This window comes from Bos grunniens, chromosome 7, assembly GCF_055505025.1.
Source record: "Bos grunniens cultivar Pamir isolate PY7600 chromosome 7, Bosgru_T2T1.0, whole genome shotgun sequence".
Classification (NCBI taxonomy): Eukaryota; Metazoa; Chordata; class Mammalia; order Artiodactyla; family Bovidae; genus Bos; species Bos grunniens.
This window is the reverse complement of record NC_141171.1, coordinates 86,930,048-86,956,699: the sequence shown is the minus strand read 5'-3', so window position 1 is coordinate 86,956,699 and position 26,652 is coordinate 86,930,048. Positions and strand designations below refer to the sequence as shown.

Here is a 26,652-nt window from a genome sequence, read left to right as displayed (position 1 = left end):
CAAATAATGAAGCAAGACAAAGATATCACAAGAAAACTAGAGAAGAATTTCTCTCATTAAGACGAAAATTCTCAACATACCAACAACCTGAGTTCAGCAATGCTTAGCATACACCATACAGTAATGAGATTTATTCCAGGCACACAAGGCTGGTTCAATATTTAAAAAAAAAAAAAAAAGTCAGTATAATCCACCACATCAACGTGCTAAAGAAAAAAATCATATAATCACATAAATTGACTAAGAAAAAATTTGAAAATATCCAACACCCACTCATGGTTAAAAACTCACAGTAAACTAGGAAGAGAGGCAAGCTACCTCAACTTGATAATGAGTATCTATCCACTCTTCTCAAAAGAGTCTACTACATTTAACATCATATTTGATGGCTTTCCACCTAAGACAAAGGACAAAGCAAGGATGTCTGCTCTTACCACTCTCATTCAACAGTATAGAATTTCTAGTCACTGTATATACAAGAAATAACATAAAAATCAGAAAGAGAAAACTCCATATTTGCACTTGACATGACTGTCTATGTAGAAAATCCTATGGAATCTGTAAAAAGTCTCTTAGAACTAAAAGATAAGTTTAGCAAGGTCAAAGGTGCAAGACCAACATACATAAATCAATCCACATTTCTATAGGCTAACAATAAACATGTGGAAACTTAACAGTAATATTAACAGAATTGCTTCAAAGAAAACAAAAAAATTAATTACAAATTAAACAGGTATAATATAGGATTGCATGCATGCTAAGTTGCTTCAGTCATGTTCTACTATGTACAAACCTATGGACTGTAGCCTGACAGGCTTCTCTGTCCATAGGACTCTCCAGGCAATAGTACTGGAGTGGGATGTCATGCCCTCCTCTAAGGGATCTTTCTGAACCAGGGATCAAACCCATGTCTCTTACATCTCCTGCATTGACAGGTGGGTTCTTTACCACTAGTTCCACCTGAGAAGCCTATTAATACAGGATTGATATACTATTAACTACAAAATGCTGATTAAAGGGAAAAAGAACTAAATAAATGGAGACATACCATGTCAATAAAGATGTCAACTCTTCCAAAACTGATCTAAAGGTTTAATGTAATTTCTATGAAAATTTCAACAAAGTTTTTGTAGACATGAACAAGCCTGTTCTAAAATTTGTATGTAAAGACACAAGTCTTAGAATAGCTAAAACCAAACTGAAAGGTGAGAAGAATCACTTTACCCAATATTAAGGCCAATCATCAAAAAAGCAGGAGAGTTTCAGAAAAACATCTACTTCTGCTTTACTGACTATGCCAAATCCTTTGACTGTGTGGATCACAACAAACTACGGAAAAGTTCTTAAAGAGATGGCAATACCAGACCACCTTACCTGCCTCTGTATGCAAGTCAAGAAGCAACAGTTAGAACAGGACATGGAACAATGGACTGGTTCCAAATTGGGAAAGGAGTACATCAAGGCTATATACTGTCACCTTGCGTATTTAACTTATATGCAAAGTACACCATGCGAAATGCCAGACTGAATGAAGCACAAGCTGAAACCAAGATTGCTGGAAGAAATATCAATAACCTCAGATATGCAGACGACACCACCCTTATGGCAGAAAGTGAAGAGTATTTAAAGAACCTCTTGATGAAAGTGAAAGAGTGAAAACGCTGACTTAAAACTCAACATTCAAAAAATTAAGATCATGGCATCCAGTCCCATCTCTTCATGGCAAACAGATGGGGAAACAATGGAAACAGTAACGTAATTTATTTTCGTGGGCTCCAAAATCACTGCAGATAGTAACTGCAGCCATGAAATTAAAAGATGCTTGCTCCTAATCTTCAAAAAGAAGAATGGACCTAGAGGAATCAAGCTGCCTGACTTCAGACTATACTACAAAGCTACAGTCATCAAGACAGTATGGTACTGGCACAAAGACAGAAATATAGATCAATGGAACAAAATAGAAAGCCCAGAGATAAATCCACACACCTATGGACACCTTATCTTTGACAAAGGAGGCAAGAATATACAATGGATAAAAGACAATCTCTTTAACAACTGGTGCTGGGAAAACTGGTCAACCACCTGTAAAAGAATGAAACTAGATCACTTTCTAACACCATACACAAAAATAAACTCAAAATGGATTAAAGATCTAAAGTAAGACCAGAAACTATAAAACTCCTAGTGGAAAACATAGGCAGAACACTCTCTGACATAGATTACAGCAGGATCCTCTATGACCCACCTCCTAGAGTAATGGAAATAAAAATGCAAAAATAAACAGTTGGGACCTAATTAAACTTAAAAGCTTTTGCACAAGAAAGGAAAACCATAAGCAAGTGAAAAGACAGCCTTCAGAATGGGAGACAATAATAGCAAATGAAGCAACTGACAAAGAATTAATCTCAAAAATATACAAGCAGCTCATGCAGCTCAATACTAGGAAAATAAACGACCCAATCAAAAAATGGGCCAAAGAACTAAACAGACATTTCTCCAAAGAAGACACACAGATGGCTAACAAACACATGAAAAGATTCTCAACATCACTCATTATCAAAGAAATGCAAATCAAAACCACAATGAGGTACCGTCTCACACCAGTCAAAATGGCTGCTATCAAAAAGTCTACAAACAATAAATGCTGGAAAGGGTACAGAGAAAAGGAAACCCTCCTACACTGCTGGTGGTAACGCAAACTAGTACAGCCACTATGGAGAACAGTGTGGAGATTCCTTAAAAAACTGGAAATAGAACTGCTTTGTGACCCAGCAACCCCACTGCTGCGCATACACACCGAGGAAACCAGAACTGAAAGAGACACGTGTACCCCAATGTTCATCGCAGCACTGTGTACAATAGCCAGGACATGGAAGCAACCCAGATGTCCATCAGCAGATGAATGGATAAGAAAGCTGTGGTACATATACACAATGGAATATTACTCAGCTATCAAAAAGAATGCATTTGAATCAATTCTAATGAGATGGATGAAACTGGAGCCTATTATACAGAGTGAAGTCAGAAAGACAAACGCCAATACAGTATATTCACACACACACACACACACACACACACACATATATATGGAATTTAGAAAGAAGGTAACAATGACCCTATATGTGAGACAGCAAAAGAGACACAGATGTAAAGAACAGGCTTTTGGACTCTGTGGGAGAAGGCAAGGGTGGGATGATTTGAGAGAATAGCATTGAAACCTATAGTATATTACCATATGGGAAATAGATCACCAGTCCAAGTTCAATGATGAAACAGGGCACTCAAAGCCACTGTACTAGGACAACCCTGAGCAATGGGATGGGGACGGATGTGGGAGGGGGGTTCAGGATGGGGGGCACATGTACACCCATGGCTGGTTCATGTCAATGTATGGCAAAAACCACTACAATATTGTAAAGCAATTAGCCTCCAATTAAAATAAACAAATTTTGAAAAAAAAAAAAAATACGCTTGCTCCTTGGAAGAAAAGCTATGACAAAACGAAACAGCATATTAAAAAGCAGAAACAACTTTGCCAACAAAGGTCTGTCTAGTCAAGGCTATGGTTTTTCCAGTAGTCATGTATGGATGTGAGATATGGACCATAAAGAAAGCTGAGCGCCAAAAAACTGATGCTTTTGATACATGTTGTTGGAGAAGATTCTTGAAAGTCCCTTGGACTGCAAGGAAATCCAACCAGTCCATCCTAAAGGAAATCAGTCCTGAATATTCATTGGAAGGACTGATGCTGAAGCCGAAGCTCCAATACTGATGCAAAGAACTGACTCACTTGAAAAGACTCTGATGCTTGGAAAGACTGAAGGCAGGAGAAGGGGACAACAGAAGATCAGATGGTTGGATGGCATCAGCGACTCAACGAACATAGTTGAGCAAGCTCCGGGAGTTGGTGATGGCCAGGGAAGCCTCGTATGCTGCAATCCATGGGGTCACAAAAAGTCGAACACAAATGAGTGACTGAACTGAAGCAAAAGTATGAACATCAATTTAAACCATATCTTTCATGAAAAAAAAAAAGAAACCAAAATGGATCATGAACTTAACTATAAAACATGAAACTATAAAACTTTTGGAAACAATCAAAGGAGAAAATCTATGAGGCCCAGGCTAGGAGTTCTTAGACTTGCCTCCAGAAGTGCAACCTTAAAGAAAAATATTAATAAATTAAGTTTCATTAAAATTAAAAACTTTTGCTCTGTGAAAGACCTTGTCAAAAAGAGAAAAAGACAAACTACAAAATAAGAGAAAATATTCCCAAACCACATATCAGATAAAGGACTAATATTTAGAATACATAAAAACTCTGAAAACTCCATAACAATCCTATTGGAAAAGGGGCAAAAGATTAACAGACATTCCACCCAGGAAGATAAACAGATGACGAATTAGCACCTAAAAAGATTTTCAGTATCAATCACTACGGAAAATGCATATCAAAACCACAATAGACTATCACTAGGCATCTATGTGAACACCTTAAATTAAAAACTGAGTAGTGAGGATACAGGGAATCAACATCACTCATGTACCGCTGGTGAGAATGTAAAATGACGCAGCTACTCTAGAAAAGAGACTGGCAGTTTCTTATAAAAGTCAATATGCAATTACCACACAATCCAGTAGTTGCGCTCTTGGACATTATTCTAAAAAAAAAAAAACTTATGTTCACACAAAAACAAACACAAACGTTCACAGCAGTTTTTTTCTCATAACAGTCAAAACCAGAAATACCCAAATGTTTTGTGATGAGTTAATGATTTAAAAACTGTACTACATTCATGTCACAGAATACTACTCAGCGACAAAAAGGAACTATTGGAAGTACTGATACAAGCAACAACTTGGATAAATTTTGAGGAAATTGTGTTCAGTGGTAATTGCTATCCCAAAAAATTACATACTACACAATTCCATTTATATAATCTTTTGGAAATGACAAAATGAAGAATAGATTAATAGTTGCCAGGAGTTAGAAATGAAGAAAGGCGGGTTTGGTTATAAAAGGAAAACACGAGGGGTCCTGGTGGTAATGAAACTATTCTAAATCTTTACTTTGGTGATGAGTTCCAGAAAAACATCTATTTCTGCTTTATTGACTATGCCAAAGCCTTTGACTGTGGATCACAATAAACTGTGGAAAACTCTGAAAGAGATGGGAATACCAGACTACGTGACCTGCCTCTTGAGAAACCTGTATGCAGGTCAGGAAGCAACAGTTAGAACTGGACATGGAACAACAGACTGGTTCCAAATAGGAAAAGGAGTATGTCATGGTTGTATATTGTCACCCTGCTTATTTAACTTATATGCAGAGTACATCATGAGAAATGCTGGGCTGGAGGAAGCACAAGCTGGAATCAAGATTGCTGGGAGAAATATCAATAACCTCAGATAGGCAGATGATACCACCCTTATGGCAGAAAGCGAAGAAAAACTAAAGAGTCTCTTGAAAGTGAAAGAGAAGAGTGAAAAAGTTGGCTTAAAACTCAACATTCAGAAAACTAAGATCATGGCATCTGGTCCCATCACTTCATGGCAGATAGATGGGGAAATAATGGAAACAGTGGCTGACTTTATTTTTGGAGGGCTCCAAAATCACTGCAGATGGTGACTGCAGCCATGAAATTAAAAGACACTTACTCCTAGGAAAGAAAGTTACGACCAACCTAGACAGCATATTAAAAAGCAGAGATATTACTTTACCAACAAAGGTCCGTCTAGTCAAGGCTATGGTTTTTCCAGTGGACATGTATGGATGTGAGAGTTGGACTGTGAAGAAAGCTGAGTGCCAAAGAATTGATGCTTTTGAACTGTGGTGTTGGAGAAGACTCTTGAGAGTCCCTTGGACTGCAAGGAGATCCAACCAGTCCATCCTAAAAGATATCAGTCCTGAGTGTTCACTGGAAGGACTGATGCTGAAGCTGAAACTCCAGTACTTTGGCCATCTCATGCGAAGAGCTGACTCATTTGAAAAGACCCTGATGCTGGGAAAGATTGAGGGCAGGAGGAGAAGGGGACGACAGAGGATGAGATGGCTGGATGGCATCACTGACTCGATGGACCTGAGTCTGAGTGAACTCCGGGAGCTGGTGATGGACAGGGAGGCCTGGTGTGCTGCGGTTCATGGAGTCGCAAAGAGTCAGTCGGACATGACTGAGCAACCGAACTGAACACATGCAATGAAACTGTATAGATTTAAATGCATACCATAGACACACACTGTACACAGAACTGGTGAAATCTGAGTAAGATAAGTGAACTCCATCAATTCAAACTGATTCCTAGTTGTGATACCACCAGATGCTGCCATTGAGGAAAAATGGGTGAAGGAAACATCTCTGCATTATTTCTTTCAACTAAATATGAATCTACAATTACCTCAAAATAAGTTTACTTTGAAAAATCTGAGAGATAAGTCAATATTTAGGTAGATAGACATGGATGAAAGAAAAATATGGTTCTATTATACATGTATCTTAACTGTGAACAATTACTAACTACAAAGACTTTATAAAGAATTGGTCTTTCCCTTAGCTAGAGACAGACAAAATAGAAAGGAATATGACAAGTAACAATGTTACAGTGTTCACAGAGTGAATACAGAAAATCTATTGGAATAATGTTTCACTCACAGATATCATACAGCTACCACCCATGGTTAAACATGGATCTTTTTGCACTATAATAATCAGACATGCATTTAAATGTTTCCCATCTTTCAATACAACTATAGCCAAAAGAGGAAATATAAGTCACTAACTCACAAAGAAGCTAGTTTTTCCTTCGTACAGTGAAAAAAAGACAATAAAACAATGAAGGCCGTTTCTCAAGCAGTAAATGTGCATTTAATCTGCTGCAAAATTATCCAAAGCCATTTTTAAAGATGCAGGATTTTTAAAGACACAGGATTACCCAGTCTATCAGTCAGTTCACAATGCCATAACAAAATTCCATATACTAGGTGGCTTAAATAACACAGTTGTTTTACTTTTTCACAGTTCTGCAGACTAAATCCAAGATTAAGGCGTCAACAGTTCGGGCTCGGTGGGGAAAGAATCTGCCTGCAATGCAGGAGACAGAAGAGGCATGAATTTGGTTCCCAGGTCAGGAAGATCCCCTAGGGAAGGAAATGGCAACCCACTCCAGTATTCTTGTCCAGGAAACCCCTGGCAGGCTGCAGTCCATGGGTTTGCAAAGAGTCGGACACAAGTGAAAGACTACAAACAACACAACAGATAGAGTCGGTTTCTCGAGAGGCATCGCTCCCTGACTTACAGATGGCCACTTTCTCACTGTGAACTCAAACGGCCTTTTTTCTGCACATGTGCACTCCTTGTCTCCTCCTCTTCTAAGAACACCAGTCCTAGTGAATTATGGACCCACCTTATGATCTCATTTAACCTCAATTATCACCTTACATGTCCTAACTCTACAGTCACACTGGAGGTTCGGGCTTCAATCTATGAATTTTGGAGAGATATAATTCAGTCCATTATACCCAGTGATTAGTCAGTTCTGGAGTATATTAAGTTTTGTGTGGGTATACTTCTATCTGTGTATATTATATGTACTGGAATGGGTAAGACAAAGGAACAAGCGTAGCATCTGCATTGGAAATCCAATTCTATTAGTTTTCTCAACAATAAAAAAGTGGATAATATCTATTCCCTCTACATAATTATGAAAATTAAATGAGATAGCCTATGTAAAGTACCTAGAATATAGTAAATGATTACTCAGTAATGGGCCTCTGCCTTTCCACTTCCTTCCCCACACACAAAAAATTTTTAAACATTTTATTACTCAAATATAAACACATTTGAAACATCATGGGAAATGGATTCCCAACCACTACCTAGATGTGTGACCTCGAGTCACTCTACTGGAGTCTGTTTTTACACTGGGCAATGACAGTTTCCTCTATCACTAAAATGCTATTTATCTATGCGTATCACTGTCCTGATTACACAGTAGTTCTCTCTTATCCTCAGGGGATACATTCCAAGATTCACAGGCATGCCTGAAACCTTGAATTAGTATCGAATCCCATACACATTCTGTTTTTCCCATATACAGATATCCATGATAAAATTTATTTATACATTAGGCAGAGTAAGAGATTAACAATAATAATAAAATAGAAAATTATAACAATATACTGTAATAAAGTCATGTGAATGTAGTCTCTTTCACAATGTCTTATTGTACAACGTAACACCTTTTGCATTTCAACTAAACCCTATCACACACTGATGGTATATTTTGCAGTTTAAGGTGCAACAGCAAAACTATCATGGATTTCTTTTTCCTTCCCAATTTCAGACAGAAGATTCACTCCTACCACAGATCATAATCGCAGCATATGATTTCTTTTGCTCCCTATTAAGAAGAAAACTTTCAGCTTCTTCTGATATATCCCAATTGCCAAAATCACTACTCTTGCGCTTTGGGGGCATTATTAAGTAAAATAAGGCTTACTTGACACAAAACTGTGATACTGCAAGAGTTCTGATCTGAACTCCAAGAAACAACTACTATGTGAAGGCAGGATACACTGGATATGATTACAAAGGTATGATTCACGTCTGGGCAGGATGGAGTAAGATTTCATCACACTGCTCTGAAAAGTGTCAGTTCAGTTCAGTTGCTCAGTCACATCCGACTCTTTGTGACCCCACGGACTGCAGCACTCCAGGCTTCCCTGTCCATCACCAACTCCCGGAGTTTATTCAAACTCATGTCCATTGAGTCAGTGATGCCATCCAACCATCTCATCCTCTGTCATCCCCTCCTCTTCCCGCCTTCAGTATTTCCCAGCATCAGGGTCTTTTCCAATTAGTCAGTTCTTTGAATCACGTGGCCAAAGTATTGGAATTTCAGCTTCAACATCAGTACTTTCAATGAACACCCAGGACTGATCTCCTTTAGGATGGACTGGTTGGATCTCCTTGCAATCCAAAGGACTCTCAAGAGTCTTCTCCAACTCTACAGTTCAAAAGCATCAATTCTTCAGTGCTCAGCTTTCTTTACAGTCCAACTCTCACATCCATATATGACCACTGGAAAAACCGTAGCTTTCACTAGACATACCTTTGTTGGCAAAGTAATGTCTCCGCTTTTTAATATGCTGTCTAGGTTGGTCATAACTTTCCTTCCAAGGAGTAAGAGTCTTTTAATTTCATGGCTGCAGTCACCATCTGCAGTGATTTTGGAGCCCAAAAAAATAAAGTCTGACCCTGTTTCCCCATCTGTTTGCCATGAAGTCATGGGACTGGATGCCGTGATCTTAGTTTTCTGAATGTTGAGCTTTAAGCCAACTTTCCACTCTCCTCTTTCACTTTCATCAAGAGGCTCTTTAGTTCTTCTTTACTTTCTGCCATAAGGGTGGTATCATCTGCATATCTGAGGTTATTGATATTTCTCCCAGCAATCTTGATTCCAGCTTGTGCTTCTTCCAGCCCAGCATTTCTCGTGATGTACTCTGCATATAAGTTAAATAAACAAGGTGACAATATATAGCCTTGACATACTCCTTTTCCTATTTGGAACCAGTCTGTTGTTCCATGTCCAGTTCTAACTGTTGCTTCCTGACCTGCATACAGGTTTCTCAAGAGGCAGGTCAGGTGGTCTGGTATTCCCATCTCGTTCAGAATTTTCCACAGTTTATTGTGATCCACAGTCAAAGGCTTTGGCATAGTCAATAAAAAAGAAAAAATGTTTTTTCTGGTTGCTTTTTTGATGATCCAGCAGATGTTGGCAATTTGATCTCTGTTTCCTCTGCCTTTTCTAAAACCAGCTTGAACAATTGGAAGTTCATGGTTCACGTATTGCTGAAGCCTGGCTTGGAGAATTTTGAGCACTACTTCACTAGCATGTGAGATGAGTGTGACCTGTGTAGTAGTTTTAATATTCTTTGGCATTGCCTTTCTTTGGGATTGGAATGAAAACTGACCTTTTTCAGTCCTGTGGCCACTGCTGAGTTTTCCAAATTTGCTGGCATATTGAGTGCAGCACTTTCACAGCATTATCTTTCAGGATTTGGAATAGCTCAACTGGAATTCCATCACCTCCACTAGCTTTTGTTTGTAGTGATGCTTTCTAAGGCCCACTTGACTTCACATTCCAGGACGTCTGGCTGTAGATGAGTGATCACACCATTGTGGTTATCTGGGTCATGAAGATTTTTTTTGTACAGTTCTTCTGTGTATTCTTGCCACCTCTTTTCAAAATGTTCTGCTTCTGTTAGGTCCATACCATTTCTGTCCTTTAATTGTGCCCATCTTTGCATGGAATGTTCCCTTGGTATCTCTAATTTTCTTGACGAGATCTCTAGTCTTTCCCATTCTATCGTTTTCCTCTATTTCTTTGCATTGATCACTGAGGAAGGCTTTCTTATCTCTCCGTGCTGTTCTTTGGAACTCTGCATTCAAATGGGTATATCTTTCCTTTCCTCCTTTGCTTTTTGCTTCTCTTCTTTTCACAGCTATTTGTAAGGCCTCCTCAGACAGCTGTTTTGCTTTTTTTCATTTCTTTTTTTGGGGAATGGCCTTGCTCCCTGTCCCTGTACAATGAAAAGTGTACACTTCTTCCAACTATGACTTGCCTATATTTGGACATTTTCATTTAGTATTTTGGGACTATGATCAACCGAGAGTAACTGAGATGGTGGAAAATGAAGCCGTGGATAAGGAGAGACTAGTTTAACATCATAGGTTTTTGTTGTTTAGTCACTAAGACGTGTCTGACTCTTTGCAACTCCACTGACTGTAGCCCACCAGGCTCCTCTATCTGTTCATGGGATTTCTCAGGCAAGAATACTGGAGTGGGTTGTCATTTCCTTCTCCAGGGAATCTTCGTGACCCAGGGATCGAATCCATGTCAACTGCACTGGCAAGCAGATTCTTTACCACTGAGCCACCAGGCAAGTCCCATAATGTCATATACTGATGCTACAAAAGCTACTCAAATTTTCTATAAAACTTAAGAGAATTAGTATAAAACTTCAAAATCACTCTTTAATTCTTCCAAAACTATCCTCTTAATATGAAAAATACATTTGAACGATGTGTCAATAGGTTAATTTTATCCTCTTTCTATATCATTAATGCCTTATTGTCCAGCTAGACTATACATTCTTTTATATTTCCGTCCCCCATAATGTTCATTGTTTCACTCACAAAATCATGTAATCACTGAAATACCTATAAGGCTTATCCAAATCCCACTGATGTGGTTAGACATAGGGAAAAGTTATTTGTAAATGTTACCTGATAACTATTTTTTATTTAGCCCACAACAGAAATATACTCCAGGTGATTTCAAGATAACACACCTATACATATACATATATTTGCATATTCAAGCAATGAGCCATAAACAACATCCATATTCAGCATTTGTGGTTTAAAATTAAGATCATGGTGGTCAGATACAAAATATATTGTTGGGATAATTGGACCATTTGTTGAAAGACAATTTGCCATGTAGACCCTAAGAAAAAAAACTTCATAGTACTTGCCCTTTCTTGTATGCCTCCCCTAATTACTAGCACTCTAATATTATCTAATATTTACTTGTAGATGAATAACACATGCAGTAGGCAGTTACTCTTGACACCCCCAAGAAACCAACCAAGAGTAACTGAGATGGTGGAAAATCAAGCCGTGGATAAGAAGGGACGAATTTAACATCATATACTGTTGATGTTGCTGGTGCCCGTGTATAGCCCACTCCCACGCTACATGTAGACAGTCGCATGATTAGCACTGGCCACTGGAACACTAGCAAACATGAAGAACACAGAGCTTTGGCATGGTCCATCTTGTCCTTCAGGAACACTCCCTATGGAACCCATCTGCCATGCTGTGAAGAAGTTCAAGCTAACGGAATGAAGAGTACAGGCAGGGGGTGGGCTATTGGGACATGGACACACACACACATGTCCAGCTGAAGTACCAGATCTACAAGTTAAAAAGCTACCTTGGACATTACAGCCAACAGGTGACACATGGAGCAGTCCCCATCAAGTCTTGCCCAAATTTTAGAATTAAGAGCAAATAAACGTTTTAGCAACCAAGTTCTGGAGCAAAGCAATACACAACTACACCACCAGTAAATCAATAAGGGCAGTTCCTATTAGGTAGTAGGCAACCAAAAAATGTCAGCAGTAATAGTGGTTACTGTCAATAACAAAAGTTCTATCAACCTGCCCCCACTAAGGTATTCTTTGGAGTATCTGAGCTGCTCTTAAAGGCAATCTTTCATTTCTGTAACAGCTAGTAAACAGGGAACGAAGCAACTGAAAGACCTCTTCATTTTCCCCTTCTTCCTAAATTACCCCTGTTGGATTTTTGTGTTGTTTTGTCTCTGTCAATAATGCTTGCCTGGTTTCCTGAAAGTGACTAATCTATGACCCAGACTAATTCAAGCCTTTAGCAGTGCTCTCAGAGAAGGCACCCCACTCCAGTACTCTTGCCTGGAAAATCCCATGGACAGAGGAGCCTGGTAGGCACAGTCCATGGGGTCGCGAAGAGTCAGACACGACTGAGGGACTTCACCTTCACTTTTCACTTTCATGCACTGGAGAAGGAAATGGCAACCCACTCCAGTGTTCTTGCCTGGAGAATCCCAGGGACGGGGGAGCCTGGTGGGCTGCTGTCTACGGGGTCGCACAGAGTCGGACACGACTGAAGTGACTTAGCAGCAGCAGCAGCAGCAGCAGCGCTCTGTATTCTCAGTTACTGTAGGCACCCCCTTCAACCTACTCCACACCACAGGTAAATAATTATGAGTTCTTGGAAGAAAAGCTATGACCAACCTAGACAGCATATTAAAAAGCAGAGACATTACTTTGCCAACAAAGGTCCTCTAGTCAAAGCTATGGTTTTTTCAGTGGTCATGTATGGATGTGAGAGTTGGACTATAAAGAAAGCTGAGCTGAAAAATTGATGCTTTTGAACTGTGGTGTTGGAGAAGACTCTTGAGAGTCTCTTGGACTGCAAGGAGATCCAACCAGTCCATCCTAAAGGAGATCAGTCCTGAATATTCAATGGAAGGACTGATGCTGAAGCTGAAACTCCAACACTCTGGCCACCTGATTCGAAGACCTGACTCTAAAAAGACCCTGATGCTGGGAAAGATTGAAGGTAGGAGAAGGGGACGACAGAGGATGAGTTGGTTGGATAGCATCACCGACTCGATGGACGTGAGTTTGAGCAAGCTCCGGGAGCTGGTGATAGACAGGGAAGTCTCGCATACTGCAGTCCATGAGGTCAGTTGCAAAGAGGCGGACATGACTGAGCAATTGAACTGAGGACAGACACTTTACTAAAGATCAAAAAATTATACTCATTAATTTGTAATTCTTTTTTACCTGACAGAATTATTAGGCAAAGGTCAAAGGAATCAATTACTGAAAACATACCTGCTATTTTTCCTCTAAAAACTTACTGATCATAATTATGTAAGTCTTATTATTTTAACTCCCATGACCATGTGCTCATACTTTACTCATGATATTTTTCTTCAGCTACTGAAGTTACTTAATTTTCTGAAAGTGAAAGTTGCTCAATAGTGTCCAACTCTTTGCGACCCCATGGCATATACAGTCCAGGGAATTCTCCAGGCCAGAACACTGGAGTGGGTAGCCTTTCCTTTCTCCAGTGGATCTTCGCAACCCAGGAATCCAACCAGGGTCTCCTGCACTGCAGGCAAATTCTTTACCAACTGAGCTATGAGGGAAGCCCATTTAACTTTCTACTAGATCAAAAACTCTCTTGGAAGAGAGACTCATGAAGAAAAGGAATATCTTACTCATTGCTGTATCTCTTAAATTAAGCCCCTACTACACTGCTCTCCTACTTATACAAATATCTGGTCATGTTCAGGTTCTATGGTCACTATGTCCATACCTAATCTCTGCAATTCTCACTCCCGCTTTTATTAAGAAATGACTCACCCAGAGTTATAATGCAGTGACAAAATTAATGCACACTACATGTCTTAGTACTAACATTTAACAATTATTTGACTTAAGAATGATTTATATTTTTGTAGAAACAGTACGATTTCTAAGGAAATGAAAAGTATTATTTACATTCCTTATTTCTTTTTTCTTCAACCTTCAGGCTTGAGAAAACTTCCATCTTAGATCTTAGGTCCAGGGTAAGATCTAGTTAGCCAAACGCCACACAAATAATATCAAGGGTGAAGCAGGCCTGGTGGAGACCACAGTTAACTGTAGAGCTCAGAACTTCAGTGGGGCAATCACTACTCAGCTATAGAAAACTATTCTCCAGCACTAGCAGCAACCAGGTAAAGCCAAGTCTCAAGTGATGCTAGAAATCAAGACTTCTTAAACATGAAGTTTTTCTATTTTTAAAAGTGGCAACTAATCCACTCAATGCTCCAAATACACTAACAACAAGCATTATGTATCTCTCAACTGGATTCAGCCCAAGAAGCTCCTGCTACTGCAGGCTCATAGTTTAAAATCTCTATACATAATAGAAGGTGGACTAAAGGAACCACACTACTTTACTGTCACCCCTCACCTCTGAGGAAGAAAGGAAGAAAAGAGGACCACGAAAAAAAAGCTCCATTATAGTAAACGAAGTATCAGTGAACTTTTCTCTCTTGGGGGAAAAAAAAAAAATTATTAGCTGTTTTAGATACAGGACATTTTCTACATAACAAATGTATGCAGAGAATATTTTTCTTTTAAAATTTTTTTCCTAAATTTTGCAAAAAAAAAGAGTATTCAAATAAATGTAATAGGTACAATTATACAAACTTAAACTTCTGGCCTTAACCAAATGAATGCAAATGCTCAGTAATAAACATGAGACTAATGATTCACCATGTACACAGAGAAACAAGATACAAATAATAGTGTTGTTATATTTGCACTGGTGTATCTACATATTGTCACTTGATTCTTTTGTGACCAACAGCACTGAACAACCTGGACACATGGTTGAAACTCTGATTCAGGAACCCTAGTCTATCTAACAAACCACTGTGAACTCGAACCTCCTTAATATAAATAATAACTAAATATTATTTAGTTATTTAGTTATTTTAGTCACAATAACTAAAGTGACCAGTCACTGGTAATCATATATTAATTTAGCCAAAAAAATTTCTTCAATACTTTCATGAAAGATTTTACATTATTTAACAAAGTCTCTAAGGCTTTTCCCTTTATTTAAAATTAGGAATTTATAGAAAACATTTGAATTCCATCTCTAAACGTGCTTCACCTGCTGAAAGCCTTTAAATTAAAATTTTGATATAATTAATCATGGTAGACAGGCCCTTGGAATTCAAAACATTCTCTCAAACAGCTATTAGCATGGGAGTTCCTATAGAATTGGTAAGCAATTTAATGATAAAATTATATATTATTTGAGCTAATTTATTGAGCACTTACTACGTATCAGATACTGTGCTGAATACATTCAGGGATTTCTCATTAACCTTAAAAAGTATCATATGAGGGAGATACCATTATTACCCCATTTTACAGATGGGGAAACTGACCTTTGCAAGATTACACAGCTAGTAAGTAGCAGAGTCAGGATTCCAACCCAAATCTTGTCTAACTTCAGAATTTGCACACTTAACCCCTACACTGTATTGACTCCAGTAAGTCTGGATTGATATCTAAGATAAAAAAAGAGAAAAAAAAAAAAGAGAGGGAAATTTGTGCTTCTCGGTGGCAACTTTTAAAAACTATACTGAAACAGACGATACTTTTTAGAACATGAACAATTCTCATATACACAGTTACACAAATAATATTTTTACTCCCAAACCCAAATGTTGAAGATCTTACAGTGGACTTCTGACAAGTATAATTTTTCTTAGGTTCTCACTTATATTTATTAAAAATTTAATTGGAACACTGTTTTCTGTTCATTTCTGCGGTGAACCTAAAACTGCTCTACCAAATAAATTCTATTTTTAAAAAACCTTAGAACTGCAACACACTAAATATGCCTAGTTCAATTTAGTTAAGAACTGGCATAAGACTATATTCTTTCATTATGAAAAGATGAACTTTATCATAACCACAGGGCCCTTAATACTTAAGTAGTTTTGAAAAAAAGGCTTAAAGATGTGTAAACAGTGCTGTAAATTTTGAATTTTTAATACTTTCAGAACACCTTCAGAGAAGTCTGCAATATGTAGATAAGAAATGATAAGCTGAAATTAAATTAGACAAAAAATTGAACTCATGATGAACAATATCAAAGGAATAAAACTCCCCTGTTCCATGGCTGACGTAAGATTAACTTTACTTTTCCATCAAAAGATGTATGTAGCCTTAAGTCAAAAATGTCTTAATTTGTTAAGTCCTTTCTAAATCTTCTAAAGAAGCTTATCCAAAAAAAGAAAAGAAAAAAACACACACAGACACGAAAAACACCTTCAACTGTCTTAGAGTGATTGTCAACACAGGAATCAAATCTTTCTTCCTCTGATACTTCACCAAAGTTGTCAAAATTCTAAAGGACAATTAAGACAGATATGAGGGATCTATAAAACAAGTTTTGCCTACTGCCCATCAACATGTTCCTCTCAGGATCCAAACCTAAGTTCACTTACGAAGAGAACAAGGGGGAAGGTACTATATATATAAAAGTCATTTGTCCTGTATATTCTGCAGAAGATTGTCAAAATTAATTTTCAAATAGAATACTGTATTTGCCACCAACAAAAGATGTTGAAGGGAAGCACAATATTAATTTTAGTTCGTTTCAATACTGTACTTACAAAGTTTCAACTTACGGAAGAATTATAGTAGCATATTAGTAAATGGGAATTCTACTGCACATGTTAAATATTGTTGGAGTACAGGCCCTTAACCACACCAGTAATTAACAGAACTTTCCTTTCTCGCTGACCCACGTTCTCAAAAGCAATCCAAAGACTTCTCTGCATCGCAGTGCTTTCAACAGCCAGAAGCCAGGAATTGCAGTGTAACAAAAACAAAGCAATCCGACAAAGGCATGTTTCAAACAATACTAGCACGATACTCACTCAAATATTCAAAGCTTCTCACTAATCGTCTAGCTTCAACAGGGAATGCAACCAGGTTAATACAGACTACGACTGCCTCGGTAGCTGCAAGCTCAGCTGAATCCCAGGACGCCACCTCAATCTGCAAGGGACAGAACCATATCCGGTTGTCCCTGGATACACATTTTCCCATGCTTCCCATCTTGAAAACTTTACATCTTCCCAGAGGAGCAATAAATACACCAAGACGCCAGGGAGTGTGCCTGTAGGGAAGATGAGTGATCAAATTAAATCCGTACGCACGGAACCTTGAGCTTCAAAACTTTTTCTGAACGAGTCACAGCGGAAAGCACTACGAGTCACAGCTGAAAGCACTACCAGTCACAGCTGAAAAGAACTAGACCTGTTTTTCCTATTTCTCTCCGAGGAGTCAGCTTCCCCCAAAACGCCGGTCTTGACTTACTGGTTAGTCGGAGGAGCGGTCAGCGGGATGGCCACCTCTTCCTCCTCGTATTCTGGTCCATCCAGAGAGTCACCTTCGTCCACTGTTCCCAGGCCAGCGCCCAAAGTGGGCAACTGAGGAGGAGGCGGCGGCAGAGGAGGGAATCCGCCGCCGGCCCCGAAGGTCTCAGTAGGCAACGAAGTGGTCCCCTTGGCGAAAGCCATCTCCCCGCCGGCTCCGGCGGCGGCGGCGGCGACACCAGCCACGCCGGCGGCAGCGCCTCCGGCTGACAGTCCGACTCCCCCCGGGGTCCCCGCCACAGACCCAGGTCCCAGGAAGCCTGACCCCAGAGCGGCTCCGCCACCTAGAGTCGCGGCCACGCCGGCCTCCGCCAGCCCAGGAAAGGGGGCGGCGGCGGCCACGGGCAGGGCCGCGGGGATCTTCACCCGACACACCGCCGGGTAGGCACCCGAGGCCGCGGCCGCGCCGCCTCCCGCTGCCCCGGCGGTGACCGGGCCGCCCTCCTCACCGCCGGCCTCGGCCGCCATCATGTTGAAGCCCGCTCTACGCGGCCCTACCCTGCCCGCCCGGGAGCCCCCAGGGGCCACCAGGCCCGGGCTCCGAGCCGCCCCACCCAGGCGCGTCCCCTCTTCAGCTCCCCGGGCGGAGGAAACAACAACAAAAGGAGAAAGCCCGCCGCCGCCGCGCCCCCTCTCCGGGCCACAGCCCAGGATCGGGAGCTCCCCGGGTTACGGGAAGAGAAGTGGGCAAAAAACCCCAACGCCTGCACAAACGCCGCCCAAACCTTCACCTTCCACACCCACACTCGCGCGCACTCACACACACACACACACATGCACAGAAGCGAAAAACTTCCTGGCTGCACTAAAGAGGAAGGGAAGCGAGGTGGGGGGGGGAAAGCGGCTTGAGGCGGCTGCTGCTCCCTCAGCCGCCGCCGCCGCCACCGCTTCTTCACCACCCCAGTTCCGGCCACCCCCACCGCAACCACCGCCGGTGCCGCTGCAGGGGCTGGGGCCACTGCGGCCGCCTCATCCTCCACCCGGCTGAGGCGGGAGGGGTGGGGAGAAAAAGAGGAAGGGGGGCGGGGTAGCGGGGAAATCAACCTAAAGGCTCCCAACCTGGAGCGCTAAAGTGACATCGACGAGAGAAAGGAAGGCGGGGCACGGGAGGAGGGGCGGAGGGAAGGAAGGGAGGGGAAGGAGGGGCGAGAGGGCAGCTTCTGCGCAGGCGCACTCCCAGCGCGGAGGCGGCGGGTTGGGGTGGGGGGTGGCGCGCTGGGCCTGGAGGAGGGAAAGGAAGAATCTGGAGGGAAGGAAGCGGCGGGGATACGCGGTGTGGGACACGAGCTCACCGTCCCGAGCCGGTGGGGAAGCGCGTGGCGGCACAGCCGCCTCGCCGGTCGGTGTGGCCGGTGGCGCGCGCCTGGCTGACTGGGCTTTGTCTGAGAGGCGGGTTAGGCGGCGGAGGGGAAGAGTGGGTCCCCAGCACGCGGCCGCTCAGCGCGGTACAAACCTATGAGCGACGAGGAGGGGTTATTGAAGAGGGAAGAGAGAGGGAAAGAGAAAGGAAGATGCGGCAAAGCCAGTTCCTCGCTTCCTGACCTGTAGAGCGGACGCTGTGGCCGGCGGCGCAGAAACCCGACGGCCGAGGCCTGCGGGGGTTGGCGGTTGGAGGGATACCTGCCTGGAGGTCCGAGAGAGTCCTGTTAGTGTTTCCGTTCTCTTTTCATTATATAAATGACTATATGACTATTTCAAGCTAAAAAAAATAATAAAAAATTTTAAAATAGATTCTAAGACTCATGCGAAGAGTTGACTCATTGGAAAAGACCCTGATGCTGGGAGGTATTGGGGGCAGGAGGAGAAGGGGACGACAGAGGATGAGATGGCTGGATGGCATCACCGGCTCGGTGGACATGAGTTTCGGTGAACTCCAGGAGTTGGTGATGGACAGGGAGGCCTGGCATGCTGCAGTTCATGGAGTCGCAAAGAATCGGACACGACTTGAGCAACTGAACTGAAGACTCAAAACGAAATGGATAACTGGGGAGACATGGGGAGGGCTAAGAATTTTAGTAGAAGCAGTGGTTGTGAGTCGGATTTCTGTCACTGTACGCATTTTGTTGTCTTCTCCGACTCTCCCTGTATTCTTTTCTTTCTTTTCCCTTTCTTTCACACCCACATACACCACCTTTGCCACTGCAAGTCTGTTGTGTATAATAAGGTGAGGAGAGGAGAGGTCCCCAGACAACGCTAATCAATGCACTTTTTTTGCACAAAACACGGCAGGGCACACTCCACGGTATACGTATGAATGTACAGAGCAGTTTCAACCAGCAAATGTCAAGAAGGAGCCAACGTGTCAGCTACAATTATGTATCCTCAAAAATAATAAACTGAAATTTCACCCTTTACATATCCAAATACAATGGATTTTGTTTTTTATAGTGGAATATGTATAAAAGTGTGCTCCCCTGGTAGCTCAGTTGTAAAGAATCCGCTTGCAATGACAGAGACGGAGGTTCGATCGCTGGTTGGGGAAGATCCGGAGAACCGGAGAAGAAAATTGCAACCTATTACAGGGTTCTTGTCTGGGAGGAGGGAAGAACACGTGGACATCACATAAACAGAAGAACCTGACTGGGTACAGTCCATGGGGTCGCAAAAGAGTGGGACATAGCTGAGCGACTCAACAACAAATGTATAAAGGTAGGTGGAGGAATAATTTCCTTTTTTTTTTTTTAATTCCAGTATCTGTGATTAGACCTTTTGGATTCATATATATTGCTTTTATTTTACATTCTCCTAGGAAAATCCCATGGACGGAGGAGCCTGGTAGGCTGCAGTCCATGAGTCGCTCAGAGTCAGACACAACTGAGCGACTTCACTTTCACTTTTCACTTTCCTGCATTGGAGAAGGAAATGGCAACCCACTCCAGTGTTCTTGCCTGGAGAATCCCAGGGACAGGCGAGCCTGGTGGGCTGCCGTCTCAGGGGTCGCACAGAGTCGGACACGACTGAAGTGACTTAGCAGTAGCAGTAGCAGGAGGAATTTCACACTAAATACCATTAAATATTGATCTTTGAGATTAATATGTTCTCTACTAAGGGTAATAGTCAAACCCACAAGAAGCACATTGAGGATGGGAAGGGGCTGTGTAACAAGAAAGCGAAGTTGCTCAGTCATGTCCGACTCTTTGCGACCCCATGGACTGTAGCCTACCAGGCTTCTCAGTCCGTGGAATGTTCTAGGTAAGAGTTCTGGAGTGGGTTGCCATTTCCTTCTCCAGGGGATCTTCCCAACCCAGGGATTGAACCTGGGTCTCTCACATTGCAGGCAGACACTCTACTGTCTGACCCACCAGGGAAGCCTCATGTAACAAGAGGCCAAGGGAAAAAGGAAAAGAGGACTAAAGGAGGTGGCAAGGTGCACACAAAATGTTTTCCTTTAGAAATGTATATTTCCATAACCCTGGTTGCCAAATCAATGACAATGTAATTAGTAGTAGTCCTAAGGACTCCTTCATTCTTGCCTCTTAATGCAGTAGGGAGAGTGAAGGGCTAATCACAATAATAATCTCAGACCAGCAGTATCCCAGGAACTTGTTAGACATGCAAATTCTTAGACCCCCACCGCAGACCCTCTTGAATCAGAAAAATGCAGTAGTCTTGTTTTAATGAATTCTCCAAATTTGCACGTTTACATTTAAGAACCAATATAGTATGCTAAACAAGAAAAAGGTATGCAACACCATTGTCGTTCAGAATGGTATGCAACACCTCTGAACATAAGACGCTGGACTGGTGGGTAATCACCAGCTCTGGGTTAACACACAGCATAGTTATTCTGCCTGAGATTCCAGGTCAGACTCACTAATTTGCAGAATTACATCTATTCCCTTTTCTGGAAATTCTTTAGCATCTAAAGGTCAATATTTAATGCAGTCCAACACCAATTACATACCCACGTGTACTATTTTGTAGTTCCTACACTGCAGACACAACTTGTAGTCTAACCTACTGCCTAACCTAATGCTAGGCATCTTTGTCAATTGCTTTGAACAGGTCTCGATTCTTTTAAAAAATACTAAATTAGATCAGCTCACATCTTTAGATATCAGTTGCTCAACCAGTGTGAGAGATCTACTCTGTATATATCAACCTAATACCACTGTCTTAGATTATATTCAGTCAGAGTACTGTTGTCTTTTCCATCTAAAGAGATTACCACACATTTCTGATGAGATATTTTCAAATGTTTTACAGATTCTGTTTATTGGATGGATCTAGGCCTTGATCTTTATTATTCTTTGTGTACTCCCTTAAATCAGTCTTCTGTCTTCAGTGAATTATTTTTTTCCAAAAAAGGCTAAATGTTTTGCCTTCTTTATTTTTTTCTATTGCCTTTTTTATTTTTCTATTCACCTTGACCTCTCCGTCTTTCATTTATAGTATCTACAGTCTAATTTTTTTCTGCTAATTTCTCCCTCAATTTCTACCTCTGTGTTTCCCTTTCCTTTTCTTCCAAGTCCCTGAATTTCCTGACATAGATAATGGACTCCTTGAAGTTTCTTAAGTCAAAAACTGAAGAACATTTTTTTTTTAATGAAATATTTATTTGAAGAGAGGCATTACAGGGTTTCTGCAGGGACTGATGTTAGGTGTGGTGTTATGTAACATTAGTTAACAAAGGGAAGTAAACAGTCTGCTAATTAAATTCACAGATAATATTAAACAGGGAGGCACTGAAAAACCGAACAATATACAAAAAAAGAGAGGAAAATTCCAAATAGCTTTTACTCTTAGTAAAACAATCTTTGATATCTGTGATTTGATAAAAGTTACTCCGGATATAGAATTAAACAGCATTTAATGAAGAATAAATAATAGATGGAAAATAGATGGGGGAAAAATGGAAACAGTAACAGATTTTCTTGAGTTCCAAAATCACTGGAAATGGTGACTGCAGCCATGAAATTCAAAGACTCTTGCTCCTTGGAAGAAAAGCTATGACAAACCTAGACAGAGTATTAAGCAACACAGATATCACTTTGCTGACAAAAGTCTGTATAGTCAAAGCTATGGCTTTTCAGTAGTCATGTATGGATGTGCGAGTTGGACCATAAAGAAGGCTGAGCACTGAAGAATTGATGCTTTTGAACTGTGGCTGGAGAAGACTTGAGAGTCCCTTAGACAGCAAGGAGATCCAACCAGTCAATCCTAAAGAAAATCAACCCTGAATATTCATTGGAAGGACTGATGCTGAAACAAGCTCTGATACCATGGCCATTTAATGCGAAGAGCAAACTCATTGGAAAATACCCTGATGTTCAGAAAGATTTGAGGGCAAGAGGAGAAGAGGGTGACAGAGGATGAGATGGCTGGATGGCATCACTGACTCAATGGACATGAGTTTGAGCAAGCTCCAGGAGATGGTGAAGGACAGGAAAGCCTGGCATGTTGCAGTTATGGGTTCCCAGGGTCATACATGACTTAGCAACTGAGCAACAACAACAAATAATCAGAAATGCCAGGCAAAGATATATGGGTAAAAAGAATCTGAACACTTAATTGTCTAAAAAATGAATGACTCATTCTGATTTTACTGGTAACTCGAATATGAATATAATGCACTCTAAAATATATTACAGATTTGGTACTTCAATATGTGAAAAGATAACTGACTCAGTAATACAATTTTAGAGAACATTTCTGAGGGGAATACTATGCAAGAAGTGATAAAGAGCATAATTGTGTTTCATGCCCTCGTACACATTCAGCTAAACAAATAGGCTTCCAGGTTTCTGTAAATAATGTCTAAAGGTTTCATTGACCCCAAAATTTTACTCCTAACCTCTAATATCCTTAGTGCATTTGTTGACCTCATCTTAAAATTTTCAAGAGCATAAATTTCCTTACTAAGAAGATGTTTTGAGCAAATAACATTGAGGAGATATAGGTTAATGGAAATTATTTTGATGAAAAAGTAAATAGCTCTTCAGAAATTACAGTATGTGGTATAATAACTAAATAAGCTTGAAGAAAATTATAAACACCATGGAGAAATTAAAGAACTGAAGCTGTAAAACTTTAAAGAAAATTATTAGAGCCCTCTTAAAACATTTAAGCTTATATATGGTTAAAGGTGGAGCTTCCCTGGCAGCTCAGCTGGTAAAGAATCCACCTGCAATGCAGGAGACCCCAGTTCAATTCCTGGGTTGGGAAGATCCCCTGAAGAAGGGATAGGCTAACCACTCTAGTATTCTGGCCGGGAGAATTCCATGGACTTTATAGTTCGTGGGGTCGCAAAGAGTCAGACAGGATTGAACGACTTTCACTTTCACTTTTCATGGTTAAAGGTGCTTAGATCAATTGGATTGAGAATAAATATCCCTTCTCTTGAAAGAGTAGAAAAATGTGTTTGTTTTTTATCTTTTGGTCTTTCATTATTCTACATCAGAAATTTTTCTCCATCATTTCTAGTTTGTTTTTCTTTATCTACTAGATTCCTCTGTGTTTCCTTTCCGCACCTGGGTTCCTTTACCTGATAATGCACTATGCTAGAAGTAAAAGACAAAAGGAAGCGGAATGGTTTTAGGGCAAGGGAAATGGGGGACTCAGGGTTGTGTGAGACTCCAGTTCACATTTTCCTCATAATTAACTCCTATTCTTTGCCTCTGTGGCAACAATTTACATACTACCTGAAACACCTGAAACAGTTTAAATACCACCTGAAACCGAGTCCTGGAATCCAACTAACCTTTGGCCTCTTCACCTTGGAATTCTGCAAAGTCTCTTAATTCTGGTTGCTTTCTTGGATTTACTGGAGGAGCTCCCAGTAACCCAATCCTCTCTAAATTTAGTTAGTACATCAAATACATAAGCCCCTTCAATAGGCTTTAAAATAACTATACAATGAAAGGGTTAAATAGCACCTTGAGATAATTATAGATAAAATAAGGTGAGAGTTTTAAGTACATCAGAAGAAGTTGTGGGTGATGAAACTTAACCTAACTAAAACTATCTTTCTAAGATATTTCTAACTATTTTTCTTAATACATGTTTTTGAAGAACTCAATTTCACTTGTTATCTTAAACTTTTTAACTTTCTCTTTTTTCTTTATCTAATTGTGAAAATAACAATGATATGTAACATATAGTATATATAGCAGCAGTAACTTCTAGTTTTCTAGATTTTACAGAATCTACATCAACAAAAACTACTGAATTATGAATTTTGTGAAGTGGGGAATATTTTGTTACTATTAACAACAATTTTCTACAACTCTGTTTCATGAAAAGACATTTCAGGTCAGAAATAGTAAAAAGGGAGATCAGGGACTAGGGGACAGGGAGAGAGGAAGGAAGGGACAGAGGGAAAAAAAAAGAAGAATCAATATCAGGGGAAAAAAGTCTTTTGAATCACATAAATTTAGCTTCATTAAATGTGCAGGGTATGTATTATGTCCTTCTTTTCCATTTTTCCATGGATTTTTAAAAATTGGCATTGGTTTATAGACCAGGTATCCTAATTTGGGTTTCCCCAGAAGCAGACACTGAAACTAGGACTTGAGTGTTAAAGTGTTTATTTGGGAGGACATCCTGGGAAATTTCAATAGGAGAGTAGAGAAGGGAAGGAAATTAATACAGAATGTGTTAATGAGCTGGTTACTGCTAAAAGCAACTGGGGCTCAGTTCTACCACGGAGGTCTGGCTGATCGCACAGAGCCCCTGGGAGGAGGCACACCTGAGGGACACAGAAACTGTGGTTTTTATTCTTCAGCTCCCGCTTACCCTTGGCTGAGGGCAGCTTCTGAAAACATCTCCTTGCTAACACCTCCAAACTGCCCAATGTACAGCCTGAGCATCTCCCCAGGCCAGAGAAAGCCCTTAGGCAGAGGGTAACTAGCATTAGCAGTGACAGGCCTCTGCTTGCGTAGAATAGGTGGATGCCAAGAGGGTAGGGGTTTGACACTGGCAGTTCTACTACAGCAGGGTTTGAGAACCCCTGTGATGAAGAATGTATTTCTGTTAAATATAGGGATGTTATTTGTTACACTTGAACCACATTATATGTAATTTATCCTATCCTATGACCTAACTAAGGCTATTTAGCACAAATGGCTAAGAAGCTTAATCAGTGTTAATCATGGTGTGACTGGGATGAGAACTCATCGTTTCCCAGTCATGTGTATTATCAGTGGAGCATTTCTGGCCAGAGCGAGTGATTTTCTTTTTGGAACCATTTATTGCTTGATTCCAAATATATTTTCTGTCATTTTTTTTAACATGAATTTTCAGCTAAATGATAGAATAGAAGCAGAAGTGATTATGTGCTGGACATAAAATAGATTAGTATAAGTGAAAGTGTAACCTAAATCAAATCCCTTATGATTATACTCTGGAAGTTACAAATAGATTCAAGGAATTCGACTTGATAGAGGGCCAGAAGAATAGGGACAGAGGTTTGTAACATTGTACAGGAGGTGGTGATCAAAACCATTCCCAAAGAAAAGAAATGCAAGAAGGCAAAACGGCTGTCTGAGGAGAACTTAGTAACAGCTGAGAAAAGAAGAGAAATGAAAGGCAAAGAAGAAAAGGAAAGATATACTCATCTGAATGCAGAGTTTGAAAGAATAGCAAGGAGAGGTAAGAAAGCCTTCCTGGGTGAAAAATGCAAAGAAATAGAGGAAAACAATAGAATGGGAAAGACTAGAGATCTCTAAAAGGAAATTAGAGATCCAAGGGAACATTCCATGCAAAGATGGGCACAATTAAAGGACAGAAATGGTATGGACCTAACAGAAGCAGAAGATATTAAGAAGACAGTGGCAACAATACACAGAAGAACTATACAAAAAAAAAGTCTTAATGACCTGGATAGCCACTATGGTGTGATCACTCACCTAGAGCCAGACATTCTGGAGTGTGAAGTGAAGTGGGCCTTAGGAAGCACTATGACAAACAAAGCTAGTGGAGGTGATGGAATTCCAGCTGAGCTATTTCAAGTCCTAAAAGATGATGCTGTGAAAGTGCTGCACTCAATATGCCAGCAAATTTGGAAAACTCAGCAGTGGCCACAGGACTGGAAAACATCAGTTTTTCATTCAAATCCGAAAGAAGGCCAATGCCAAAGAATGCTCAAACCAG

The 26,652-nt window shown here is 40.6% G+C and overlaps 1 protein-coding gene across 4 annotated transcripts in view; it reads right to left on the bottom strand.

The window, feature by feature from the left end:
* Positions 1–18,665, bottom strand: part of RASA1 (RAS p21 protein activator 1) — a 110,188-nt gene extending 91,523 nt beyond the window's left edge. Inside the window, exon 1 of one of the 4 annotated variants that reach the window (XM_086412891.1) lies at positions 17,504–18,665. In XM_086412891.1, the coding sequence (XP_086269017.1) occupies positions 17,504–18,033 (530 nt within the window). In that variant the 5' untranslated portion in view covers positions 18,034–18,665. Of the gene's footprint in view, positions 1–17,061; positions 17,382–17,503 lie in introns of those variants that run through there. The other 3 variants (XM_086412893.1, XM_086412892.1, XM_086412894.1) reach the window with 3 other exon arrangements.
* Positions 18,666–26,652: the final 7,987 nt, after the last annotated feature.